At 39.8% G+C, this 27,245-nt stretch overlaps 3 protein-coding genes across 3 annotated transcripts; all 3 read left to right on the top strand.

The window, feature by feature from the left end:
- Positions 1-331: 331 nt before the first annotated feature.
- Positions 332-4,761, top strand: LOC307030869 (CD209 antigen-like protein D). The gene is made up of 7 exons (XM_079696248.1): positions 332-443; positions 893-1,015; positions 1,089-1,178; positions 1,366-1,506; positions 2,073-2,197; positions 2,404-2,543; positions 2,786-4,761. Exons 2-7 carry the CDS (start codon positions 946-948, stop codon positions 2,901-2,903), a joined length of 684 nt encoding a protein of 227 aa, XP_079552374.1. The 5' UTR covers positions 332-443; positions 893-945; the 3' UTR covers positions 2,904-4,761.
- A 4,823-nt stretch (positions 4,762-9,584) lies between these two features.
- Positions 9,585-12,013, top strand: LOC307030851 (CD209 antigen-like protein D; the record flags this gene model as incomplete). Its single annotated transcript, XM_079696230.1, has 6 exons — positions 9,585-9,654; positions 9,728-9,817; positions 10,025-10,165; positions 10,735-10,859; positions 11,066-11,205; positions 11,449-12,013. 6 exons carry the CDS (start codon positions 9,585-9,587, stop codon positions 11,564-11,566), a joined length of 684 nt encoding a protein of 227 aa, XP_079552356.1. The 3' UTR covers positions 11,567-12,013.
- Positions 12,014-19,604: 7,591 nt separating this feature from the next.
- LOC307030867 (CD209 antigen-like protein D) lies at positions 19,605-23,545 on the top strand. The gene is made up of 6 exons (XM_079696246.1): positions 19,605-19,733; positions 19,806-19,895; positions 20,032-20,190; positions 20,918-21,060; positions 21,267-21,370; positions 21,614-23,545. The coding sequence occupies exons 1-6, from the start codon at positions 19,664-19,666 to the stop codon at positions 21,756-21,758; spliced, it is 711 nt and encodes a 236-aa protein (XP_079552372.1). The 5' UTR covers positions 19,605-19,663; the 3' UTR covers positions 21,759-23,545.
- The last annotated feature ends 3,700 nt before the right edge of the window (positions 23,546-27,245 follow it).

Below are 27,245 nucleotides of genomic sequence, written 5' to 3'. Positions count from 1 at the left end.
CGGGAGAGGGGTCTGTGGGATGGGTTGGGATGGGGCTGGGTCGAGGGAAAGTGGGTAAGGGTTCTTTTGTAAAAATAAAAAAAACAATTCCTTATTTGCTGCAATGCACTCTTACACTTTTTTCATGTGAATACAAATATAAAAAAATAAAAAAAATACATATGTAAAACTTTTTTCTGTCTAAAACATTTATTTACATATGAAACGGAACACATCCCTCTGAACAACACAACCCTCTGATGCGTGTGTTGGTAGCTTGGCACGCTACTTCCCTGGAACCGTTGCTGCTTCCAGTGTTCCCTCCTGAAGTCTGTGATCACTACCCAGTCACCGGGCTTGAAGTGGTGTTGTGGCGCATCAGCTGGCATCGGCAGTACGGCTTTCCCCTGAGAGTGGACAGCTGAGAGGGAGACTGAAAGACTTATACAGTAGTTCAACAAAAGGTAACTTCAATTGTCTCAACTTTCAGAAACTAACTAGAATAATATTCTTTAAATCTGTGCCAGTTCGTCTTGTGCCTTGTGCCATCAAGAGAGCCAACAAAACTATTTGTAGCTGCTTTCACAATGATGACTATTCTCTTTTTATTAACCAGTAAAATAGATCTTTACAGGATCAGAATATTTTGAATATTATTCATCTTTATGGCTTTGTAAGATTATATGTCTCTATTCAACACAATGGACATGATTATCACACTTGTTTCAGTCTTAAATCTGTATTGTCAATGTGCTTTGGCAATAGTATATGTTTTTAATATGGTCATATCAATAAAGTTAGTATTTCCTGATATTCTTCTTCTTTTTTTTAGATATATAATGATTTGTGATTTCCTCAAAAAGATAAAGCATTTCAAAATTCAAACCACTCTTTTTCCGGTCACATACTTCAGGACGCTTGCTGCAGAGCTGACCTTCTAGGAAAGAGTTGGCAGTCCCATGAGCAATGGAGGAAATCTATGCCAATATTGACGATATCAAAACCCTAAGCTCAAGATCATCAACAATACAAGAAGGTAAGAGTGTCAGTCAGAGTGCACTGTGGATTTTGGATTTACTGTATCACTCCCTGGTCTTCTCTGTGTTCAGGTCCCAGGAGATTTCTCAGACCGTCTGTTCTCGGTCTGGGGCTGCTGAGTATTTTCCTGCTGGCTGGACTCATCGGCCTCGCCGTCCACTGTGAGTCTGTCTTTTCATACGTTTAATAAGTTCATTTTGAACGTGTGATTTTCAAGAGCAATATCAAGACCAAAACATCTATCGTTGTTCTACTTTTCTCCTAGGGCCAAATTAGGAAAACATTTACTTTGGTTTGTGTCAGTATGATTGCATCAGTTCATTTAAGAAACATCTATTTTCATTCCAGACCATTACTCAGTAGGTGGTGCAGCTGCAGATCTCTCCGCTGTCAAAGCAAACCTGACTGAGCGTCTCCAGGCCAGCCATCAGCTGATCAACCAGCTGAAGGCCAACCTCACAGAAAAGACCAGAGAGGTGGAGTTATTGAGTGAGTGCTTCATGTGGGGGGGTTTGTATAGGGCTCGGTGTATGTGAGATATCAATTATCATAATATTTTTTACAAAATACCCCGATATTGATATTCTAAGGCTGACTATTGATGCTTTCATAAAATAGTTACATAATGTCACTTTTCATTAATGATAATCAAGAATTTGTTTTTAATGACTCAGTTGTGAGTGATTTAATTTATAGTTTGTTTTACTTTTCTTCCCCCATCATATTTATAATTATTTTTTTAATATAAGCAATAGGAAGAAGAACTTAGAGGTGGTTTGTTCCAGATATTTGCAGCTTAATAATAATAAAGGATAACAAGGTTTCAAACCAATTTAGAACTGTTGCCGAAAGTCAGACCCAGTTTTCCAGTCGGTCTAGTAACTAACACCGAGATGTTTCCACTGTCTGTGTTTAACTCTTTTGATCACTCTAAAAATGCTTAATAAATATGTTTTTTCATTATTATTACAAAAGTGACATATAATGCACTCAAGAGTTCCATATTCCAGCAGTTAAAGCAGTACATCAACAAGATCTTAAAACTTGTACCGCAGGATGGAGGATGTTTGGTAGTTCCTTTTATCTCCTCTCTACTGAGAAAGCTTCTTGGGAACAAAGCAGACAGCACTGCACAGCCAGAGGAGCAGATCTGGTGATCGTAGACAGTTATGAAGAACAGGTAATGTGTGCTGCTTGTGATTGTATAACTCCTGCTTTTATCAATCAATGTTTTTATTGTACATATACTAGCAAATGTGTCTATCAGCTATAATGATTACTTCACAACAATGGTGTTAATTACATATTTCTGAGCTAGTAAAAAGGGAAAAGTTATCTGAATGTTGATGTCCATCCCAGTAAACTACATTTTTAATATGTGAACAGATTTTCCTCGAATCGATGATCAGCGAAAGAGAGATCATCTCTGGCATGATCAATTTTGCCACTTGGATTGGTTTCAGTGACACAGAAGAGAAGGGGACCTGGAAATGGGTGGATGAATCTTCACTGAATCTGAATCTGAAGTAAGGCTTTAATTGGTTTTAAATACAGACGCTGGTTTATGTTGTGACCTTTCTAAATGTTTCACATGTTTCTCTAATGGGAGTTAACAGAACACACAGGATGCATTTAAACGTAGGGTGTCTGCCCCTTTCACCAGAGACTCATTTGGGTTTTAAGAAAAGAACATGGCTGTGTTACTTATAGTTATTTGTATTTGATGTCCATCTTTTAGTTCATCTTGTTTTCCTGTACTACCTGTTAGGCTTTGGAGCCCAGGACCGCCTGATAATGGAGGAGGGTGTGTTTATATCTTTTCCTACAACGAGTGGAACTCCCTGTCCTGTGAGGACGATCTGCATTGGATCTGTGAGAAACATTAACATTGGTGTCTGTTTGGATACTAAACATGCAATCATGCTTTCACAATTTAGTTTATATTGAGTTATTTAAAACTATACAAAATGCCTGATTTCATGAATAAGAATGACTTTGCTCAAATTGATAAATCACATTTATTTAGTGTTTTTGTTTAGGATTAATATCAGTAATAAATAAGTAGTAATTTAATTAGTTTTTGCCAACTTTTGTTTGCCTCAATTAAATTAGTATTTGTATTAATCCTTTTACCAATCAACATAAAAACAGCTTATTAAAAACATCTGCTGATAAGCCCACAGTTCCTGAAAGTTATAATATTGAAGGTGCCTTATTGAGCAGAATATGATAAAAATAAGAAAAATAAAAACAGTCAGACATTATTGAATAATTCAGACACATACAACAATACTCTAGTCCCAACATTGGTCTAACTTGTTCTTAGCCAGACAACAGGCTTTGGGATAAGAACAGGGCTTTCCTGGACTCAAACCATCTCGGCTGCCAATAATAAATATAATAATTATAATTATATTAATAAATAAATAAAGAGAAATAATCTATGAAGAAACAGAAACATAATTGTAATAATAATGAAAGAAGTGAAATGAAATGGGAAATGTATTTATTTATCTATTTATTTATTCATTTATCTATTATACATTTTTAGTTTTATAATAATAATGAGGAAACAATGAAGCAAATCATGTATAAATACAACGCCATATGAATAAACAAAATGTAACTGACACTGTAATCCCCCTACCCCCTTCATGTTATTGTCCTGTTCTGTTTGTGATGTGTTTGAGCCGTGTCTTTGTCCTTGTGTTTTTGTCTTTGAAAATGTCTAATAAAATATAAATGTTAAATCCTTTTACATATCAACATAAAAACAGCTTATTAAAAACATCTGCTGATAAGCCCACAGTTCCTGTTATAATATTGAAGGTGCCTTATTGAGCAGAATATGATACAAATAATAAAAATAAGAAACTGTCAAAAATTATTGAATAATTCAGACACATACAACAATACTCTAATCCCAGCATTGGTCTAACTTGTTCAAATATGTAAAATAGCCTGTGTGTTTATACAGTATGTTTCCTAACAATGACCTCTTGTGGCCATGTGAGTACAAATCTATTGCAGGTATTTAACATTCATAGGTACCATCCACTTTGTACATACTGTAAGAACTAGTGCTGTCAATTAATACAAAGATGTATGTATGTTTATCAAAATAATAATCTGGGACTTTAACTGCAGGATTAGCTCATGATTCATTTGAAAAGTAAACTGCCTTTTATTTGAAGTTACTGGAATGACAGTACTTTAGTAAATGGGCAAATAGATATAGCTAGATCAGGAAATTGAACTTTCTTTGAGCATGCATAGAAAGATAAAAACTGTAAAAGTATATTGTGGGTGTATAACATGTTCTCTGACAAGATGAAGCTCTTCCACTTCAACAAATTGCTGTTATCAGATAAAAAGCAGCTTTACCACTTCACCTTTTTTTATCAAAGTGAACAACTCCTCCCTGAAAGATATGAACTTGTTATGTTTATGATCAGCGGCAGACAGAGTACTTCAGAGGAAAGACATTTGTGTTTATGAGCATTTAAAATTAAGATCCCTGCTTTCACAACAATGTCATGCTCTCTTTTTATTAACCAGTAAAACAGATCTATACAGGATCAATACATTTAGAATATTAATCATCTGTACGGCTTTGTAAGATTATATGTCTGTATTTAACACCATGGACTTGATTATCTCACTTGTTTCAGTCTTAAATCTGTATTGTCAATTTGCTTTGTATGTTTTAAATGTGGGCATGTCAATAAAGCTTATTTGAATTTGTCTTGACTCAGCGTCAGAAAAAAACAAACATATCCTTATATCTTTGAGATGGATAGATAATGATCTGGTACAGTTGCTAGGACTACCTTTAGCACTTAAGAGGTGTGACGTATTGATGGTGTTTTGTGTTATCCTTTACGCTATTGCCATTTTCCCAGACATCAGACATCATATTTCCAACTATCTAGAGGAAATTATTTTATACGGCTGTTTTTAAGACCTTGCAGCTCTGGGTCTTAGCAGACCCTAGGATCCATTTCGCACTCTTTTTTCTCTTTTTCTGTTGTCACATGTGTTATCATTGTTTTGAGTTTACCCATACAGCAGAGGTGTCAAACTCAATTTCATCAAGGGCCACATCAGCATTATGGTTGCACTCAAAGGGCCGGTTGTAACTTTAAGACTATATAAGAATACATATATAAATATTTAATATATATAAAATAATGTATTATATTACATGATTGGCTCTGCATTGGATTATTATCTGATAGGGTAATGACTTCAGAATTAACTACATCTGAAAGCAGAAGTCTACGGCAAATAATTGCAAGTCTCTTCAGTGAGAATGTCAAAAAATGATTTAAAAAGAAAAAACACATTATGAAAAAAAAGTAAAAAAAAAAGTAACATTTTGAAAACAAAGAACAATTCTGAGGAAAAGGGGTAATTCTAAGAAAATGGCACATTTAAAAAAAAAAAGTCAAGTTTTGAGAAAAAAAGGCATATCTGAGATGCATTGTGGGACATGTAGTTTATGGGGAACATGCTTCTGTAAATCGGCCTGTAACCGTATAATAAACGTATTATATTCTTTGCAAGCTCTTGTGGGGCCACAGAAAAGGAAGTCACGGGCCGGATTTGGCCCCCGGGCCTTGAGTTTGACACCCCTACAGGGTTAAGTATGGATACACTGTTGGAAAATACAAGAAAGGAGATACAAATGATGTACACAGGTTTAGAAGCTCTACAAGGTGCATTTTTGAGAAGTGATTGGAGAACTATGTGTAAAGGAGAGTTGTTACAACACAGAAAACACCAGAATTTAAACTATAAACATTAATATAATTTCACTAATAGTTAATGGCCTAAACCCCCCAATTAAAAAAGTGCTTATACTGTACAGATGAAACATCAAGGTGGAGATATTGTATTTATGCAAGAACACATCTGTCAAATGTGTGTGTGTGTGTGTGTGTGTGTGTGTGTGTGTGTGTGTGTGTGTGTGTGTGTGTGTGTGTGTGTGTGTGTGTGTGTGTGTTTGTGTGTGTGTGTGTGTGTGTGTGTGTGTGTGTGTGTGTGTGTGTGTGTGTGTGTGTGTGTGTGTGTGTGTGTGAGAGAAACTTTTGTGTTTCTGCCCCTGCCATTCCTGCAGAAGGTTGCAACATTGTTGATACATTCAGGCACCGACACCTGTCTGCTCTCACATTCCCGCATTATGTTTTGCGGAAACCAATCTTTAGTTTTTTCCCACTCTATGCCAGCTGCAAATTTGGGGCGAGACACAATAAATAAAGCTTCGCCAGTTTGGGTCCTTATCACAACTGATCAAGATGGCCAAACGATTCTCTGCTCAGAGGGCCTTGCAAATTATTTTATAAGAGAGAGAACCATTTGATGATGATAAAGAGGAAGAGGTTTCAGAATTTGAGGATCACATTTAGCTTCAGCTAGTTACAAAAAAATGACAAGTAGCACTTTAATTCATTAATGTGATCTAACAAATGTAAAAGGGTGAATATTAACCATGCTGTTTATATAGCTTGTAATTGGGATGAAGTAAACATCTGTTGAGCATTTTAACATAAAATGTTTTGATTGTGTTGAATTGAAACCCAAAAAGGCAGCAGGTCCACCAGACCCACAAACACTGGCTGCGTAACAAACATATGAACAACCACACAAAATTTAGGGGTTTTCCAGAAAATAAAGGCCCACTCTTGTCATAGTACACAGGAACAGAAATGAATGACATCCTGGGTTATGCTTCTGCCTACATCATACGCTTGTGACGATTAGTAATGCACAATCATGCATTTGTCCGAGCCACAGATTGAAACAGAGAACAAGCTCACCCTTGGCATCATGAGTTCACCCAGAGGACAGGTGCATACAATGCGGTTTATACGGAAAACAAATATGTGTGGATCAAAAATACATGTGTATGCCATTAATAAGATCAGAACCAATTGGGAAAAGAACTACAGATCACCTTCTCTGATGACTTTTGGAAGGAGGCCCTGAGAGCCGTCAACTCATCCACCAGTTGTGCTAGACTTAGCCTAATACAATTTAAAGTTCTCCATAGACTACATTATAGCAAGGCTAAGCTCTCCAGGATTTATCCAGATAGATTGGATGACAGGTGTGATAGATGTTCCCAGGCCCCCTGCGACCTGACTCACATGTTCTGGTTGTGCCCTAAATTATCTAGCTTCTCGCAATCTTTCTTCGAATGTATTTCTGAAATTGTATGTCTAAAAATCTCTCCATCCCCTCATGTAGCTATTTTCAGTTGGCCCTCAGATGAAATCAACATGACAAACACTCAGACCAATGTCATTGCCTCTACCTCCTTGATTGCTCGTAGGGAAATCCTTCTTTTGTGGAAATCTCCTTTACCTCCCTCTTTTAAAATGTGGCTGGGTGATACTATGTCTCTCCTAAAGTTGGAAAAAATTAAGTTTAGTCTCCGGGGTTCTTCAGATAAGTTTTACGCTCATTGGAGGCCACTGATCAGTTATGTAACCGTCTTCCCCCTGATATGGTGTAGGGATTCCACCTTTATCTGCCTATAATTCTGATATTATTACTCCCCTGTCCACCACACATGCAGACCGTGTGACATCCCTCGATATATGTGTTAGCATGTGTATGTGTACATGTATGTATGTAGGTATGTATGTATGTATGTATGTATGTATGTATGTATGTATGTATGTATGTATGTATGTATGCAGGTATGTGTATGTGTATATATTAGACCCTCCAGAAAAACGCGGGCTAAAATGCTTGATTATGCGATTAAAAATGCGGGGTTTTTATGTGATTTTATGCGGTGAAATTGCGGGAAGTTGCTAAATATGCGGGAAGTTGCGAAATATGCTAAATATGCGGGAAAAAAGAATAACATTTTTTTTAAATATTGGGCTGTTTTATTTATTCTCTCTCACACACAACCTGCCACTAACGTTAAACCCCTTTACCATTCAATTAAACACATTCAATGTTTATTTATTGTAAAAGCAATTGGGCTATTTTAATCTCACACACACACCCCCCCCCCCCCCCACACACACACACACACACTTCTCCGCTTCATTCTGTTTTCATTTCATTTACTCGTTCGTGATCTGACCAGCTTCAATCTTGTAGGCTACTCACTTCGTTTCTTGTAGCCCTCGAAAGGGTTTTGGAGGTTGAGGCTCACCGTCGATTTTCTCTTATGCTCCAACACACAGTTGCACGGGGTGCAGAATAGTTTCCCCCCACTTTTTGCCCGCTCTTTAGTAGAAATGTTCGTCGGTAAATGAGATGGATTAGATTTTTTCATCTTGGTGTTTTCTCTATCGTGTGAGCTCCACACGTTCACTCTATACAGTGTTGTTTACATTCTGTGACGCGCGAGCTGATGACGTCACGTCAAGACGAGTTAACTTTTTTTTCTTCTCAACTTTGTGGGAAAATGCGGGGATTATGCGGCCTTTTGATAAATATGCGGCCTTTTCAAAATCTGCGCCATTTTGCTGATTATGCGGTAAATTCTGCGATCGCAGAATCGCGTTTTTCTGGAGGGTCTAATATATGTGCATGTAAATGATTGTATTTATCATTTGGTATGTAATTGATGTACTGTTGCCTCAGTGCTCCGGGAGAGGGGTCTGTGGGATGGGTTGGGATGGGGCTGGGTCGAGGGAAAGTGGGTAAGGGTTCTTTTGTAAAAATAAAAAAAACAATTCCTTATTTGCTGCAATGCACTCTTACACTTTTTTCATGTGAATACAAATATAAAAAAATAAAAAAAATACATATGTAAAACTTTTTTCTGTCTAAAACATTTATTTACATATGAAACGGAACACATCCCTCTGAACAACACAACCCTCTGATGCGTGTGTTGGTAGCTTGGCACGCTACTTCCCTGGAACCGTTGCTGCTTCCAGTGTTCCCTCCTGAAGTCTGTGATCACTACCCAGTCACCGGGCTTGAAGTGGTGTTGTGGCGCATCAGCTGGCATCGGCAGTACGGCTTTCCCCTGAGAGTGGACAGCTGAGAGGGAGACTGAAAGACTTATACAGTAGTTCAACAAAAGGTAACTTCAATTGTCTCAACTTTCACAAACTAACTACAATAATATTCTTTAAATCTGTGCCAGTTCGTCTTGTGCCTTGTGCCATCAAGAGAGCCAACAAAACTATTTGTAGCTGCTTTCACAATGATGACATGCTATTCTCTTTTTATTAACCAGTAAAATAGATCTTTACAGGATCAGAATATTTTGAATATTATTCATCTTTATGGCTTTGTAAGATTATATGTCTCTATTCAACACAATGGACATGATTATCACACTTGTTTCAGTCTTAAATCTGTATTGTCAATGTGCTTTGGCAATAGTAGCCTATATGTTTTTAATATGGTCATATCAATAAAGTTAGTATTTCCTGATATTCTTCTTCTTTTTTTTAGATATATAATGATTTGTGATTTCCTCAAAAAGATAAAGCATTTCAAAATTCAAACCACAATTTTTCCGGTCACATACTTCATGATAATTGCTGGAGAGCTGACCTTCTAGGAAAGAGTTGGCAGTCCCATGAGCAATGGAGGAAATCTATGTCAATATTGACGATATCAAAACCCTAAGCTCAAGATCATCAACAATACAAGAAGGTAAGAGGGTCAGTCAGAGTGCACTCTGGATTTTGGATTCACTGTATTACTCCCTGGTCTTCTCTGTGTTCAGGTCCCAGGAGATTTCTCAGACCGTCTGTTCTCGGTCTGGGGCTGCTGAGTGTTTTCCTGCTGGCTGGACTCATCAGCTTCGCCGTCCACTGTGAGTCTGTCTTTTCATACATTTAATAATGTAATTTTAAACGTGTGATTTTCAAGAGCAATATTCTTTTCTGAAAGATGCACATTTGACCAAAACATTTATCGTTTTTCTACTTTTCTCCTAGGGCCAAATTAGGAAAACATTTACTTTGGTTTGTGTCAGTATGATTGCATCAGTTCATTTAAGAAACATCTATTTTCATTCCAGACCATAACTCAGTAGGTGGTGCAGCTGCAGATCTCTCCGCTGTCAAAGCAAACCTGACTGAGCGTCTCCAGGCCAGCCATCAGCTGATCAACCAGCTGAAGGCCAACCTCACAGAAAAGACCAGAGAGGTGGAGTTATTGAGTGAGTGCTTCATGTGGGGGGGTTTGTATAGGGCTCGGTGTATGTGAGATATCAATTATCATAATATTTTTTACAAAATACCCCGATATTGATATTCTAAGGCTGACTATTGATGCTTTCATAAAATAGTTACATAATGTCACTTTTCATTAATGATAATCAAGAATTTGTTTTTAATGACTCAGTTGTGAGTGATTTAATTTATAGTTTGTTTTACTTTTCTTCCCCCATCATATTTATAATTATTTTTTTAATATAAGCAATAGGAAGAAGAACTTAGAGGTAGTTTGTTCCAGATATTTTCAACATAATAATAATAATAAAGGATAACAAGGTTTCAAACCAATTTAGAACTGTTGCCGAAAGTCAGACCCAGTTTTCCAGTCGGTCTAGTAACTAACACCGAGATGTTGCCACTGTCTGTGTTTAACTCTTTTGATCCCTCTAAAAATGCTTAATAAATATGTTTTTTCATTATTATTACAAAAGTGACATATAATGCACTCAAGAGTTCCATATTCCAGCAGTTAAAGCAGTAAATCAACAAGATCTTAAAACTTGTACCGCAGGATGGAGGATGTTTGGTAGTTCCTTTTATCTCCTCTCTACTGAGAAAACTTCTTGGGAACAAAGCAGACAGCACTGCACAGCCAGAGGAGCAGATCTGGTGATCGTAGACAGTTATGAAGAACAGGTAATGTGTGCTGCTTGTGATTGTATAACTCCTGCTTTTATCAATCAATGTTTTTATTGTACATATACTAGCAAATGTGTCTATCAGCTATAATGATTACTTCACAACAATGGTGTTAATTACATATTTCTGAGCTAGTAAAAAGGGAAAAGTTATCTGAATGTTGATGTCCATCCCAGTAAACTACATTTTTAATATGTGAACAGATTTTCCTCGAATCGATGATCAGCGAAAGAGAGATCATCTCTGGCATGATCAATTTTGCCACTTGGATTGGTTTCAGTGACACAGAAGAGAAGGGGACCTGGAAATGGGTGGATGAATCTTCACTGAATTTGAATCTGAAGTAAGGCTTTAATTGGTTTTAAATACAGACGCTGGTTTATGTTGTGACCTTTCTAAATGTTTCACATGTTTCTCTAATGGGAGTTAACAGAACACACAGGATGCATTTATACGTAGGGTGTCTGCCCCTTTCACCAGAAGACTCATTTGGGTTTTAAGAAAAGAACATGGCTGTATTACTTATAGTTATTTGTATTTGATGTCCATCTTTTAGTTCATCTTGTTTTCCTGTACTACCTGTTAGGCTTTGGAGCCCAGGACAGCCTGATAATGGAGAGGAGTGTGTTTATATCTTTTCCTACAACGAGTGGAACTCCCAGTCCTGTGAGGAGGATCTGCATTGGATCTGTGAGAAACATTAACATTGGTGTCTGTTTGGATACTAAACATGCAATCATGCTTTCACAATTTAGTTTATATTGAGTTATTTAAAACTATACAAAATGCCTGATTTCATGAATAAGAATGACTTTGCTCAAATTGATAAATCACATGTATTTAGTGTTTTTGTTTAGGATTAATATCAGTAATAAATAAGTAGTCATTTAATTAGTTTTTGCCAACTTTTGTTTGCCTCAATTAAATTAGTATTTGTATTAATCCTTTTACATATCAACATAAAAACAGCTTATTAAAAACATCTGCTGATAAGCCCACAGTTCCTGAAAGTTATAATATTGAAAGTGCCTTATTGAGCAGAATATGATACAAATAAGAAAAAGAAAAACAGTCAGACATTATTGAATAATTCAGACACATACAACAATACTCTAATCCCAGCATTGGTCTAACTTGTTCAAATATGTAAAATAGCCTGTGTGTTTATACAGTATGTTTCCAAACAATGACCTCTTGTGGCCATGTGAGTACAAATCTATTGCAGGTATTTAACATTCATAGGTACCATCCACTTTGTACATACTGTAAGAACTAGTGCTGTCAATTAATACAAAGATGTATGTATGTTTATCAAAATAATAATCTGGGACTTTAACTGCAGGATTAGCTCATGTTTCATTTGAAAAGTAATATGCCTTTTATTTGAAGTTACTGGAATGACAGTACTTTAGTAAATGGGCAAATAGATATAGCTAGATCAGGAAATTGAACTTTCTTTGAGCATGCATACAAAGATAAAAACTGTAAAAGTATATTGTGGGTGTATAACATGTTCTCTGACAAGATGAAGCTCTTCCACTTCAACAAATTGCTGTTATCAGATAAAAAGCAGCTTTACCACTTCACCTTTTTTTATCAAAGTGAACAACTCCTCCCTGAAAGTTATCTTTGAAAGGATATGAACTTGTTATGTTTATGATCAGCGGCAGACAGAGTACTTCAGACAAGACATTTGTGTTTATGAGCATTTAAAATTAAGATCCCTGCTTTCACAACAATGTCATGCTATTCTCTTTTTATTAACCAGTAAAACAGATCTATACAGGATCAATACATTTAGAATATTAATCATCTTTATGGCTTTGTAAGATGATATGTCTCTATTTAACACCATGGACTTGATTATCTCACTTGTTTCAGTCTTAAATCTGTATTGTCAATTTGCTTTGTATGTTTTAAATGTGGGCATGTCAATAAAGCTTATTTGAATTTGTCTTGACTCAGCGTCAGAAAAAAACCAACATATCCTTATATCTTTGAGATGGATAGATAATTATCTGGTACAGTTGCTAGGACTACCTTTAGCACTTAAGAGTTGTGACGTATTGATGGTGTTTTGTTTTATCCTTTACGCTATTGCCATTTTCCCAGACATCATATTTCAAACTCTTTTTTCTCTTTTTCTGTTGTCATATGTGTTATCATTATTTTGAGTTTACCCGTACAGGGTTAAGTATGGATACACTGTTGGAAAATACAAGAGAGATGATACAAATTATGTACACAGGTTTAGAAGCTCTACAAGGTGCATTTTTGAGAAGTGATTGGAGAACTATGTGTAAAGGAGAGTTGTTACAACACAGAAAACACCAGAATTTCAACTACGAACATTAATATAATTTCACTAACAGTTAATGGCCTAAACCACCCAATTAAAAAAGTGCTTATACTGTACAGATGAAACATCAAGGTGTGTGTGTGTGTGTGTGTGTGTGTGTGTGTGTGTGTGTGTGTGTGTGTGTGTGTGTGTGTGTGTTATAATCGCGTTTTTTTTACCAAGTTGTCATAACAGTTCTGACTTCAATTTCAGAGTTATGAGATTCTAAGGGTCATCTAATTAACACCAGATGTAACATATTCAATCAATTCATATAGTTTTGATCATAAACAGCTGAACAAATTAGTCTTTCTCACGCAACCATTTATGTTGAGATACATATGTAAACCACAGATATTTGGGGTAACAACTAAAGTTCTTCTTTAACTGACACTTATGTTGGTTTACCAAATCAAATGCATGGATTGGTTTGAGTGACAGAGGGGAAGCAAACCTGGAAATGGGTGGATGGATCTCCACTGAATCTGAAGTAAGGTTTTACTTTGGTTTAAATGCAGACACTGGTTTATGTTTTGAATTTTCTAACTTAATTTACACTGTGAAGGCATAAAGTCACATGTTTCTGTAATGGGAGTCAACACTACACACAGGATGCATTTAATTAAAGGAAATGTTCACATTTGATATAACTAGATCACGCAATGGCAACTTTCTTTTGGCACGCATACCAAGATAAACACCTAAAAAAAATACTGTGCGTGTACTGAATGTGATTTGACAAGATAATGCTCTTGCATTTCAACCAATTGGTGTCATCAGATAAAAAAGTGACTCTACCACATCCTAATATCTTTTCAATGTGAATAACTCTAAATGTTATATGTAAATTATCAGCAGCAGACAGAATGCTTCAGAGGAAAGAAATTACAATAAGTGAAATGCACACAGCTGATTTGGACTCTTTTGTTATTGGCTTTATAAAGTTTCAATTGTATTTTGTGAATTTATAGTTTTTTTTCAAGATTCAAGGCTTTTATTGTCATTCCTACATAGCTACAGTGTAGTTATGACAATGAAAATCTTAGGTCCCAGGCTCCTCCAACAGTGCAACACAGATAAAATAGTGCAAGTAAATACAATGAAATAGAAGTAGTGCCATAAGAGTTTATAAACAAGAGATACATCATTTGTGAGTTGCAAACTGGTGAATGTTATGGATGTTCTTCGTTCAGGTGTTTAACAGTCTTATGGCCTGTGGGATGAAACTCTTTCTGAGTCTGGTGGTTTTAGTCCGGATGCTGCGGTACCGCCTGCCAGACGCCAGCAGACTGAACAGTTTGTGGCTGGGGTGATGGGGGTCTTTTATAATCCTGAGGGATTTCTTCCTGAGCCGCTGGGAGTAAAGGTCCTCCATGGATGGCAGCTCCGTCCTGGTGATGTTCTGTGCAGTTTTCACCACCCTCTGTAAAGCCTTACGATTGAGGGCGGTGCAGCTGCCGTACCGGGCCGTGATGCAGCCAGTCAGGATACTCTCTATGGTGCACCTAAGTTGCAGAGTATGCTGGAGTCCAAGTTGAACCTCCTCAGCCTGCGGAGGAAGAAGAGCCGGTATCGAGCTTTCTTGGTGATGGTGTTAGTGTGAAGAGTCCATGTCAGGTCCTCAGTGATGTGGACATAGAGGCACATGAAGCTGCTGATTTCTTTCCGATAGTTTATTTGTGTATTTATGTAATCATGAACAAATACAAATCTTTTGAAATGTTGAAATCCGGATGTTACATTTATCCTTTGTCTGCCTGTTCCATAAATAAAACCTGTCAAAAGTAATGAATCATGAACTGCCAATATTATTGACCTTTATGGTTAAGTTTATGTATGTCTATTTAATTAGATGGCATACTCTGCCACACTCGAATAGAGAGTAGTCTTCTGGAGGCATCTTCAACCCGTACAGGATGGTCGAACACCCTCCACATCTCAGCTGAGAACCCCTGATACGATTCCAAAGTGGGAACCTTCTTCCCCGAAAGGCTGACACCTACTCCAAAGTGATTCCCCGAGGAGACCCATGAGGAAAGCAATCTTAGCCTTAAGACTGACACAATCCCACATCAGCGTCATACCGTTCAGGAGCGTGGACCCATGGCTCCCTGACAGGTTGTGAAATCATGGCTTCCTGTACCGGAGTTCCTGGAGGGGAACAGGCAGACTGCCTTTAATGACTGAGGGCTGGTAAGCTTTGCTGAAAGATCCCACCAACTTTCACATTACATCACCTGTTGGACGCTTTTATACAAAGCCACTTACATACATTCAATACTGTGGGCAATCCCCACTGAGCTGAAGTCTCTAACCCAGGGAAACAACGAGATGCTGACTGCAGCACTGGAACCAGCTCTCCCCTGATCCGAAGTTTAGTGCACTATCCCACTGCTCCACAGCCTCCTCTAGTGATATTTCACATAGTGGCTGGCTGTGCTGACCGAGGAGAACTCCCTGGGCAGTGACTGTGATATGAACAAAGACTGATCAAAACAAAGCACACCAAGCACAAATCATTTATACTGAAAAAAGAAATATAAGAACCAGCACCTTACCGTGGTAGAGAGGTTTGTGTGCCCTGATGAACCTGGTGGCTGTGTTGTCTGGAACCTTGTGTTCCTGGTAGGGTCTCCCATGGCAAATTGGTCTCAGGCAAGGGGCCAGACTAAGATTGGTTCACAAGACCTCATGAAAGACGACACACGAAGTGAAGATACCCGGCCCGGAGGAAGCCCGGGGTCCCCTTCTGGAGCCAGAACCAGAAGGAGGACTCGTCGGCGAGCGTCTGGTGGCCGGGCTTGCCACGGAGCCCGGCCGGGCACAGCCCGAAAAGGCGACGTGGGCAACACCTCTGCTTCTCCGTCCCGCGGGCCCACCACCTACGGGAAACAGCGATGGGGTCGGGTGCGCTGCCAGAAGGGTGGCAGTGAAGGCAGAGGGTCTCGACGGACCAGACCCGGGCGACAGAAGCTGGCTTTGGAGACGTGGAACGTCACCTCTCTGGGGGGGAAGGAGTCGGAGCTTGTGCGGGAGGTGGAGCGTTACCAGTTGGATCTGGTTGGGCTCACCTCTACGCACAGCGTCGGCTCTGGAACCTTACTTCTGGATAGGGGTTGGACTCTATTCTTCTCCGGAGTTGCTCAAGGTGTGAAGCGCCGGGCGGGTGTGGGGATACTCACAAGTCCCCGGTTGGGTGCTTCGTTGTTGGAGTCTACCCCAGTGGACGAGAGGGTTGCCTCCCTACACCTGCGGGTTATGGGGGGGAAAACTCTGACTGTTGTGTGTGCTTATGCACCCAACAGCAGTTCAGAGTATACGGCCTTCTTGGAGACCCTGGAAAGAGTCCTGTATGGGGCTCCTGAAGGGGACTCTTTAATCTTGCTGGGAGACTTCAACGCACATGTGGGCAATGATGGAGACACTTGGAGGGGAGTGATTGGGAGGAACGGCCCCCCTGATCTGAACCGGAGTGGTGGTTTGTTACTGGACTTCTGTGCTAGTCATGGATTGGCCATAACAAACACCATGTTCGAACATAAGGATGCTCATAAGTGTACGTGGTACCAGAGCACCCAAGGCAGAAGGTCCATGATCGATTTCGTTATCGTATCATCGGACCTGAGGCCGTATGTTTTGGACACTCGGGTAAAGAGAGGGGCGGAGTTGTCAACTGATCACCATCTGGTCTTGAGTTGGGTCGAGTGGCGGGGGAAGCCTCTGGATAAACCTGGTAAGCCCAAACGTGTAGTTCGGGTGAACTGGGAACGTCTGGAGGAGGCCCAAGTTCAGGAGGCCTTCAACTCACACCTCCGGCGGAGCTTTTCGGGCATTCCTGTGGAGGTTGGGACATTGAACCAGAGTGGTCGGTGTTCAAAGCCTCTATTGCCAAAGCCACGGCGGGGAGCTGTGGTTTCAAGGTCCTAGATGCCTCAAGGGGCGGTAACCCTCGAACCTCCTGGTGGACACCGGTGGTCAGGGAAGCTGTCCGACTGAAGAAGGAGGCCTTCAGGGATTTGTTATCCCGGGGGACTCCCGAGGCAGTTGCAAGGTACCGACAGGCCCGAAGGGCAGCAGCCTCAGCCGTGGCCGAGGCAAAGCAGCGGGTGTGGGAGAAGTTCGGAGAAGACATGGAAAAAGACTTTCGGGCGGCACCAAAGTTGTTCTGGAAAACTGTCCGACACCTCAGGAGGGGGAAGCAGGGAACCATCCAAGCTGTGTACCGTAAGGATGGGACGTTGTTGACCTCAACTGATGGAGTGTTAGGGCGTTGGAAGGAGCACTTTGAGGAACTCCTGAACCCGACAACTCCGCCCTCTATGTTAGAGGCAGAGCTGGAGTATGACGGGGGATCGACACCAATCTCCCGGGGGGAGGTCACTGAGGTCGTCAAACAACTTCACAGTGGCAAAGCCCCGGGGGTGGATGAGATCCGCCCAGAAATGCTGAAGGCTCTGGGTGTTGAGGGACTGTCATGGTTGACACGTCTCATCAACGTTGCGTGGAAGTCGGAAACAGTACCGAAGGAGTGGCAGACCGGGGTGGTGGTTCCCCTTTTTAAAAAGGGGGATCAGAGGGTGTGTGCCAATTACAGAGGCATCACACTACTCAGCCTCCCTGGGAAAGTTTACTCTAAGGTACTCGAAAGGAGGGTCAGGCTGATTGTCGAACCTCAGATTGAGGAGGAACAATGCGGATTCCGTCCTGGTCGTGGAACGACGGATCAGCTTTTTACTCTAGCAAGGATCCTAGAGGGGGCTGGGAGTACGCTCATCCAGTCTACATGTGTTTTGTAGACTTGGAGAAGGCGTATGACCGGGTTCCCAGGGAGTCACTGTGGGAGGTGCTGCGGGAGTATGGGGTGAGGGGGTCTCTACTCAGGGCCATCCAATCTCTGTACTCCCAAAGCGAGAGCTGGGTCCTCGGCAGTAAGTCGGACCCATTTCAGGTGAGGGTTGGCCTCCGCCAGGGCTGCGCTTTGTCACCAATCCTGTTTGTAATATACATGGATCGGATTTCGAGGCGTAGTCGTGGGGGAGGGGGTCTGCAGTTCGGTGGACTAGGGATTGCACCACAGCTTTTTGCAGATGATGTGGTTCTGGTGGCTTCATCGGTCTGCGACCTTCAGCATTCACTGGATCGGTTCGCAACCGAGTGTGAAGCGGCTGGGATGAGGATCAGCACCTCCAAATCTGAGGCCATGGTTCTCAGCAGGAAACCGATGGACTGTCCACTCCAAGTAGGGAATGAGTCCTTACCCCAAGTGAAGGAGTTCAAGTATCTCGGGGTCTTGTTCTCGAGTGAGGGAGCAATGGAGCGTGAGATGGGTCGGAGAATCGGAGCAGCGGGAGCGGTACTGCAGTCGCTTTACCGCACCGTTGTGACGAAAAGGGAGCTGAGCCAGAAGGCAAAGCTCTCTGTCTACCGCGCCATTTTCGTTCCTACCCTCATCTATGTTCACGAAGGATGGGTCATGACCGAAAGAACGAGATCGCGGGTACAAGCGGCCGAGATGGGTTTTCTCCGCAGGGTGGCTGGTGTCTCCCTTAGGGATAAGGTGAGAAGTTCGGTCATCCGGGAGGGACTCGGAGTTGAACCGCTCCTCCTTCACGTCGAAAGGAGCCAGTTGAGGTGGTTCAGGCACCTAGTTAGGATGCCACCTGGGCGCCTCCCTAGGGAGCTGTTCCAGGCACGTCCAGCTGGGAAGAGACCAAGGGGTAGACCTAGGACCAGGTGGAGGGATTATATCTCTTCGCTGGCCTGGGAGCGCCTTGGGATCCCCCAGTCAGAGCTGGTTGATGTGGCCAGGGTAAAGAAAGTTTGGGGCTCTCTGCTGGAACTGCTACCTCCGCGACCCGACCACGGATAAGTGGGAGAAGATGGATGGATGGAAAGAAATATAAAACACACTCATACCATAAAGACATGACTCATGGAGGAGGAAAAGTGACAAATCATCATTGTCTAAATTAACTTTTATATTATTTTCTTTGCTGGATATTTCCAGGAGGGAATATGAAAGGTAAAGTTTGATTCAGAAATACCTGCATTCTTATTCCCAATGAAGAATATTTCAGACTCAACTTATATCTTAACTTCAAATATTCAGTGGTGGATGTTTTTTGTGGAAGGTAATTTTGGCAGCAGACAAACTTCAACATTAAAATCATATGGCATGTATTTGTTTTAAATAAAAACAGAGCAATTATATTGTATACCTCTAAAGAGCCTTTATATATACATGGAGGTCTGGAGAGAGAGAGAATGTCTGTAACTTTAATATGGTGTGTCTGATAATCATCTGGAAGATTGTCATAGAAACTTCTTTCAGCAAATCTTAGATGAGTCACTTCCTCAGAAGGATAACATGTTTAGAAATTGAAACCCTCAACCTCGGTCACATGTGCTGCAGTCCCTGCTTCAGAGCTGACCTAAAGACAAAAGTTGTCATTTTTTAAAAGCAATGGAGGAAATCAATGACGATGTTGAAACTGTAAAATCCCTAACCCCAAGATCAGCAACAAGACAAGAAGGTAAGTGTCAGTCAGACGGAGTGAGCTGTGGATTGTGGATGTATTATACTCCCTGGTCTTCTCTGTGTTCAGGTCCCAGGAGATTTCCCAGAGCGTCTGTTCTCGGTTTTAGGCTGCTGAGTGTTTTCCCGCTGGCTGTTCTCATCGGACTCACAGTCTGCTGTTAGTCTGTTTTATAAGTTAATGTCATTTTGAATTTGTAATTTTCAAAAGCACTTTCTGCCCTCTGCCTTTTACTTAAGTTTGTATCAGTATGAGGTATTTTCTGTTTAGAAAACGTGTCTCTTGATCATTTCAGGCCATTACTCAGAAGATGTTGCAGCTGCACATCTCTCCGCTGTCAAAGCAAACCTGACTGAGCGTCTCCAGGCCAGAGATCAGCTGATCAACCAGCTGAATGCCAACCTCACTGAAAAGACCAGAGAGGTGGACAGGCTCCTGAGTTTGATGGACAAGGGTGAGTGCTTCCTGTGGGGGTTTGCATAGGGCTCAGTATGTGTATGTAAGATATCTATTATCATAATATTTTTTACAAAATACCTCAATATTGAGAGTCTAACGCTGACTATTGATGCTTTCATAAAATAGTTACACACTTTTCATTAATGATAATAAATAATTAGTTTTGAATGACTTAGTTGTGAGTGATTTAATTTATAGTTTGTTTTATTTTTCTTCATCCACCATACTGTATTTATATTTCTCTGTAAACTATGCTTATGGCCATTTTCCTTGTCTAAATCACTTTTAGTATAAGCAATAGGAAGAAGAACTTAGAGGTAGTTTGTTTCAGATATTTGCAGCATAATAATAATAAAGGATAACAAGGTTTCAAACCAATTTAGAACTGTTGCCGAAAGTCAGACCCAGTTTTCCAGTCGGTCTAGTAACTAACTCCGAGATGTTTCCACTGTCTGTGTTTAAGTGGATGTCATTGAAGACTTTAACAAGATCAGTCTCAGTGCTGTGGTGCCTGACTAGTTCACATCGAAACAGTTATTTAAATCCCAAACAAGAGAAGTAGTTGTTCTGCAATGACATTTTTGATCTCTTTTCATCGCTCTAAAAATGCTTAATAAATATGTTTTTTCATTATTATTACAAAAGTGACATTTAATGCACTCAAGAGTTCCATATTCCAGCTGTTAAAGCAGTAAATCAACAAGATCTTACAACTTTTACAGATAAAACGTGTCATGAAGGATGGAGGAAGTCTGGTTGTTCCTTTTATCTCCTCTCTACTGAGAAAGCTTCTTGGGAACAAAGCAGAGACAACTGCAAAGCCAGAGGAGCAGATCTGGTGATCGTAGACAGTGAGGAAGAACAGGTAATGTGTGCTGCTTGTGATTGTATAACTCCTGCTTTTATCAATCAATGTTTTTATTGTACATATACTAGCAAATGTGTCTATCAGCTATAATGATTACTTCACAACAATGGTGTTAATTATATATTTCTGAGCTAGTAAAAAGAGAAAAGTTATCTGAATGTTGATGTCCATCCCAGTAAACTGCATTTTGTACATTTGAACAGGAATTCATTTCTCATATGAGCGAAGGAAGCACTTGGATTGGTTTGAGTGACAGAGAAAAGGAAGGGACCTGGAAATGGGTGGATGGATCTCCACTGAATCTGACGTAAGGCTTTACTTTGTTTTTAAATACAGACGCTGGTTTATGTTGTGACCTTTCTAAATGTTTCACATGTTTCTGTAATGGGAGTTAACAGAACACACAGGATGCATTTAAACGTAGGGTGTCTGCCCCTTTCACCAGAGACTCATTTGGGTTTTAAGAAAAGAACATGGCTGTGTTACTTATAGTTATTTGTATTTGATGTCCATCTTTTAATTTATTTTGTTTTCCTGTAATACCTTTTAGGATTTGGGCTGAAGGAGAGCCTAATAGTGGAGGAGGGGATCCAGAGGTGGGTGAAGAGGACTGTGTAAACATCTATCCTAACACCAAAAGGTGGAACGACATGTCCTGTAAGACCGATCTGCATTGGATCTGTGAGAAACATTAACATTGGTGTCTGTTTGGATACTAAACATGCAATCTTTACAATTTATTGATTATTGAGTTATTTAAAACTATTAAAAATGCCTGATTTCATGAATAAGAATTGCGTTTCTTGATTAGATAAATCCCTATTCATTTGTTTTTTAGGTTGTTTTTCAGATTAATATCAGTAATAAATAAATAAGACATTTAATTTTTTTTTGCCAACTTTTGTTTGCCTCAATTAAATTAGTATTTGTATTAATCCTTTTACCAATCAACATAAAAACAGCTTATTAAAAACATCTGCTGATAAGCCCACAGTTCCTGAAAGTTATAATATTGAAGGTGCCTTATTGAGCAGAATATGATACAAATATAAAAAATAAAAACTGTCAAACATTATTGAATAATTCAGACACATACAACAATACTCTAGTCTCAGCATTGGTCTAACTTGTTCAAATATGTAAAATAGCCTGTGTGTTTATACAGTATGTTTCCTAACAATGACCACTTGTGGCCATGTGAGTACAAATCTATTGCAGGTATTTAACATTCATAGGTACCATCCACTTTGTACATACTGTAAGAACTAGTGCTGTCAATTAATACAAAGATGTATGTATGTTTATTACAATAATAATCTGGGACTTTAACTGCAGGATTAGCTCATGTTTCATTTGAAAAGTAAACTGCCTTTTATTTGAAGTTACTGGAATGACAGTACTTTAGTAAATGGGCAAATTAGATTTAGCTAGATCAGGAAATTGAACTTTCTTTGAGCATGCATACAAAGATAAAAACCGTATGAATATATTGTGGGTGTATAACATGTTCTCTGACAAGATGAAGCTCTTCCACTTCAACAAATTGCTGTTATCAGATAAAAAGCAGCTTTACCACTTCATCTTTTTTTCTCAAAGTGAACAACTCCTCCCTGAAAGTTATCTTTGAAAGGATGTGAACTTGTTATGTTTATGATCAGCGGCAGACAGAGTACTTCAGAGGAAAGACATTTGTGTTTATGAGCATTTAAAATCTCAGATCCCTGCTTTCACAGCAATGTCATGCTATTCTATTTTTATTAACCAGTGAAACAGATCTATACAGGATCAATACATTTAGAATATTAATCAATTAATGCAAATATTGGTTTGAGTGACAGAGAAGAGGAAGCAACCTGGAAATGGGTGGATGGATCTCCACTGAATCTGACGTAAGGCTTTACTTTTGGTTTAAATACAGACTGGTTTGTGTTGTGACTTTTATAACTTAATTTACACTGTGAGGGCATAAAGTCACATGTTTCTGTAATGGGAGTCAACACAACACACAGGATGCATTTAAAGTAAATGTTCAAATTTGATATAACTAGATGAGGCAATGGCAACTTTTTTTTGACATGCATACCAAGATAAACACCTCAAAAATAAATACTGTGGGTGTACTGAATGTGATTTGACAAGATAAAGCTCTTGCAATTCAACCAATTGGTGTTATCAGATAAAAAAGTGACTCTACCACATCCTATGTTGTTATTCAACGTGAATAACTCTAAATGTTGTATGTTTATGATCAGCAGCAGACAGAATGCTTCAGAGGAAAGAAATTACAAAAAGTAAAAAGCACACAACTGATGTCTGGTATTTGGCTTCATCAAGTGTCAATTGTTTTTTGTTAAGGAGGTCATTTATAGTTTATTTGTGTATTTATTTAATCATGAACCAATGTAAGTATTTTTGAAATGTTGTTGAAATCCAGATGTTACATTTATCTACCTGTTACAACAAATAAAAACTATCAAAAATAGTGAATCAAGAACTGCCAATATGATTTACCTTTATAGTTAAGTTTATGTATTTAGCAGAATAGATTTCATTGCCAGTCATTCTTAAACTGTCTCTAATTGTTTTAACTCTCAGCAAAAGACTCTTACAGGTATCCACCTAAACATTCGGGAAGGGGAAGTGAGAGTTGTTAGAGGGGCTTCAATGCGGCTATAGTTGCAAATAAGCCTTCTGTAAAAGTTAGCAAAACCAGGAACTTTTGTAGTTGCTTACAGCTTTCCAAACTGGGCCTGTCATGGACTGCTTTCACCTTGGCCGGGTCCATTCTTACTTGTCCTTTGGCCATGATGTAGCTGAGAGAAGAGACTGTAGAACAGGGCTATTCAATTGGCGGCCCGCGGGCCAAATCCGGCCCCCGGGTTATATTTACTGGCCCTTTGAGCATAATGTTAAAAAGTTAAAAAAAAAAAAAAATTAAAGTTTAATAAAAAAAAAAAAGTCATTTAAAAAAGAATTTTTTGGGGCCAGAGTGCCTTTATTCCTGAGAGGGTGTTACATTGAGAGATAGAGGGAAAGACATTGCCTGAAAACTTTGGCGGGCTCGGGTTTCGAACCCACCTACTAGCAACTCCTGTCATTTATTGCGTCTCTGCGCACGTCCTCGCGGCTCGCGCTGCCCTTCACTACAAGCTCGCGCACCTTCGACGGTTTCGCGCCAATGGTACGATTAATCAAACCTGGTCAGCATAGTTGGATATCAAAATGTCTCTTTCTACGTTAAAAAAACGAAAGGTTGACACCGAAAACCGGCAATTCAACAGCGAGTGGAAAGATAAGTACTTGTGTGTAAATGTCAGTGGGAGGCCCGTGTGTTTAATCAGCAATGAGTGTTTATAGGTGTGTAAAGAGTACAACTTGAGAAGGCATTTTAAGACAGCTCACGCCAACTTTGACGCCACTTTTCCAGCGGGCTCTGATGCTCGCCGCCAGAAGATTTTGGGGCTAACTTCGTGCTATGACCAAAGACGTAGCTCCCTGTTTCGGGCTTGCACTGACCAAGAGAGAGCTACCGCAGCGTCCCTACGAGTGGCCTGGATATTAGGCAAAAAGAAAAGGCCTTTTACGGACGCAGAGACAGTCAAAGAGTGTATGCTTGCATCAATTGAGGAAGTGGTTGCAGATGAGAAAATCAGAAAAAGCGTTATTGACTCAATTAAGAACATTCCAATTTCTGACACGTCAACATCAAGGAGAGTGGAGACCCTTGCATCGGACGTTTTTGAGATTCTCTTGGACAAACTGAGAAAGGCGGAGGTTATGTCGCTAGCTATTGATGAATCCACTGACAGCAGCGATGTTGCACAGCTGTGCCTCTATTTTAGATTTTTTGATAGTGAGTTCTTTCGGCAGGATCTACTTGGATTAATTCCTTTGGATGGATACACGACCGGTGAGGTGATGTTCCACAAAGTGGTTTCGTTTTTCAAGGAGCACAAGTTGGGATTGGATCGTATTAACATGCTTGTAACGGATGGGCCCCCTGCGATGTCGGGCCGAACACAGGGACTGTCCGCTAGGCTGGCAGATGTGGCTCCACAGCTGAGATCGCTTCATTGCCTCATCCACCAAAGCCTCCTGTGCGCAAAACTGAGTGGTGAGTTAAAAAACACAATGGACTCTGTCATGGCGATTATTAACTTTATTCGTTGTAACTCCAGTTTACAGCACCGCCTTTTCCGCCAGATGTTGTCAGACATGTCAGCTCGAGATAATGATTTGTTCATGCACAGTGACATGAGATGGCTAAGCAAAGGAAACGTCTTGAAACGATTTTGTGAACTTAAGGAGGAGATCGTGGCGTTTCTCCGCAATTCAAAACATAAAAAAGCCAACGCCTTTCTGTGTCTGATAGGGAATTATGAGTTTTATGCTGCTGTTTGCTTTTTGAGCTACATTTTCCAACATCTGAACCAACTCAATTTGGAGCTGCAGGGCAGAGATAAAATGGTTACACAACTTGTGGAGAGACTCCATGCGTTTCAAAAAAAGCTCACACTTTTTTTTGCGGATTTATGTCCAGGCAAAATGCTCAATTTTCCAACCATGCGCACTGCAGGTTTACAAATCACCAAGGTGATGTCTGGATTTATGGACGCATTGAAAACCAACTTTGCCGCGAGGTTTGACCATTTCAGTCTCCCGACTGAAGTGATGAGATTTGTGAAGGACCCTTTCTCTGTGAATGTAGAGGGGGAGTTTGCACTGAAAGCAAAGGAGCTGATTGTGACATTAAATGAGGCGTCTTTACAACTCGAACTCATTGACATTCAGTCATCAGATGACCTGCGACAGTCATTTCAGCTGGCAGGTTCTGAAAAGTTCTGGACTCATGAAGTCAGCCACGAGAAATTCCCTCATTCAAGGGGTCTTGCACTTTTTGTCCTCACAATGTTTGGCTCGACTTACACGTGCGAATCGGCATTCTCACACATGAATGCCATAAAAACTAATAATCGAGCATCCCTCACTGACCAGTATCACCATCACTGTATGCGTATTGCCATGACAACGTATACTCCCGACTTCCCTGCTCTTGCTAAATCGAAAAAATGCCATTTCTCTCATTAGGTGGCATATATCTGCCAAGTTGGTTGCATACTGTATGTCAGTTATCACTATGTTAATCAAAAAAGGTTTGAGTTTTAAAAGGCTGTGTTGTGGTTTGGTAATTAATACAAGTCTTTTGATAATTATTTTTGCTTTTAATTAAGCAATTGATGTGGTATGGCTCACTTGTCTTTATTGTTATTATACCATAATATACACTGTTGTTTGTGTATGGCCCTAAATTGCTATTTTGTGTGAATTATTCGATCATTTAATCTAAATCTAATGATGTTGATGGTTATATTAGCTTCACATGTACTGAGTTCTGAACTTGCCATTTATAAAGACCTTGGGCCTATGTTTGATTTAATTAAACAAAATATATGCACTCCACTATGCTGTTGTAGTCATTTCATTTCATACCTTTATTTATGCAGGTGAATCCCATTGAGATCATTGATCTCTTTTTCAAGGGTGACCTGCTGTAGTATTTACTGTATCTGAAGCTCCTAATATGATTGCTCATATTTCAAGCCATTTTTTTCCCGGCCCCTTGCTTTGGATCATTTTCATCAACCGGCCCCCATTCCAAACTAATTGAATAGCCCTGCTGTAGAAGCATGAAACTCACCACTCTGCTTTAACGAACATGCGATTCTCCAAAACAGGTGTGCTTCACATGCTCATTTTGTTTATTTAATAAACAAATCTGAATGTCATCAAGGTATATGAAAAAAATATGGTTAAGCATGTGCCCAAGGACAACATTTACCAGGTTTTGGAATATAGCAGGGGCATGTGTGAGTCCAAAAGCCATCACCAGGTATTCCAGATGGCCCAGAGGGGTGTTGAAAGCCGTCTTCCACTCGTCTTCTTTACGGATCCGGACTGGGTGGTTTGCATTTCGGAGATCAGGTTTCGTGAAAATGGTGGAATAGGGAGTCAAAGGCAAAGTTCATTAGAGACAAGGGATACTTACACTGACAACCCTGTCTCCTAAAAATTACGTTCAGACAGAACTAAACTGCATTCTCAATTACGTTTAGCAAGAAACGTATTTTCTCCTACGTTACGTTTGTTATGAACGTATCTCAAATACATTTATTTTCTACATA

This window comes from Notothenia rossii, assembly GCF_949606895.1.
Source record: "Notothenia rossii genome assembly, contig: SUPER_2_unloc_1, whole genome shotgun sequence".
NCBI lineage: Eukaryota > Metazoa > Chordata > Actinopteri > Perciformes > Nototheniidae > Notothenia > Notothenia rossii.
This window is presented reverse-complemented; position numbering and strand designations above follow the sequence as displayed.

What these genes read in the sequence shown, in the direction of transcription:
- LOC307030867 (XM_079696246.1), top strand. Translation starts at nt 19,664, where the DNA reads ATGGAGGAAATCAATGACGATGTTGAAACTGTAAAATCCCTAACCCCA. An exon ending in ATCAGCAACAAGACAAGAAG is followed by an intron (nt 19,734 to 19,805) that starts GTAAGTGTCAGT and finishes CTCTGTGTTCAG; the next exon opens with GTCCCAGGAGATTTCCCAGA. An exon ending in TAGACAGTGAGGAAGAACAG is followed by an intron (nt 21,061 to 21,266) that starts GTAATGTGTGCT and finishes ACATTTGAACAG; the next exon opens with GAATTCATTTCTCATATGAG.
- LOC307030869 (XM_079696248.1), top strand. Translation starts at nt 946, where the DNA reads ATGGAGGAAATCTATGCCAATATTGACGATATCAAAACCCTAAGCTCA. An exon ending in CAGAGAGGTGGAGTTATTGA is followed by an intron (nt 1,507 to 2,072) that starts GTGAGTGCTTCA and finishes CTTGTACCGCAG; the next exon opens with GATGGAGGATGTTTGGTAGT. An exon ending in TAGACAGTTATGAAGAACAG is followed by an intron (nt 2,198 to 2,403) that starts GTAATGTGTGCT and finishes ATATGTGAACAG; the next exon opens with ATTTTCCTCGAATCGATGAT.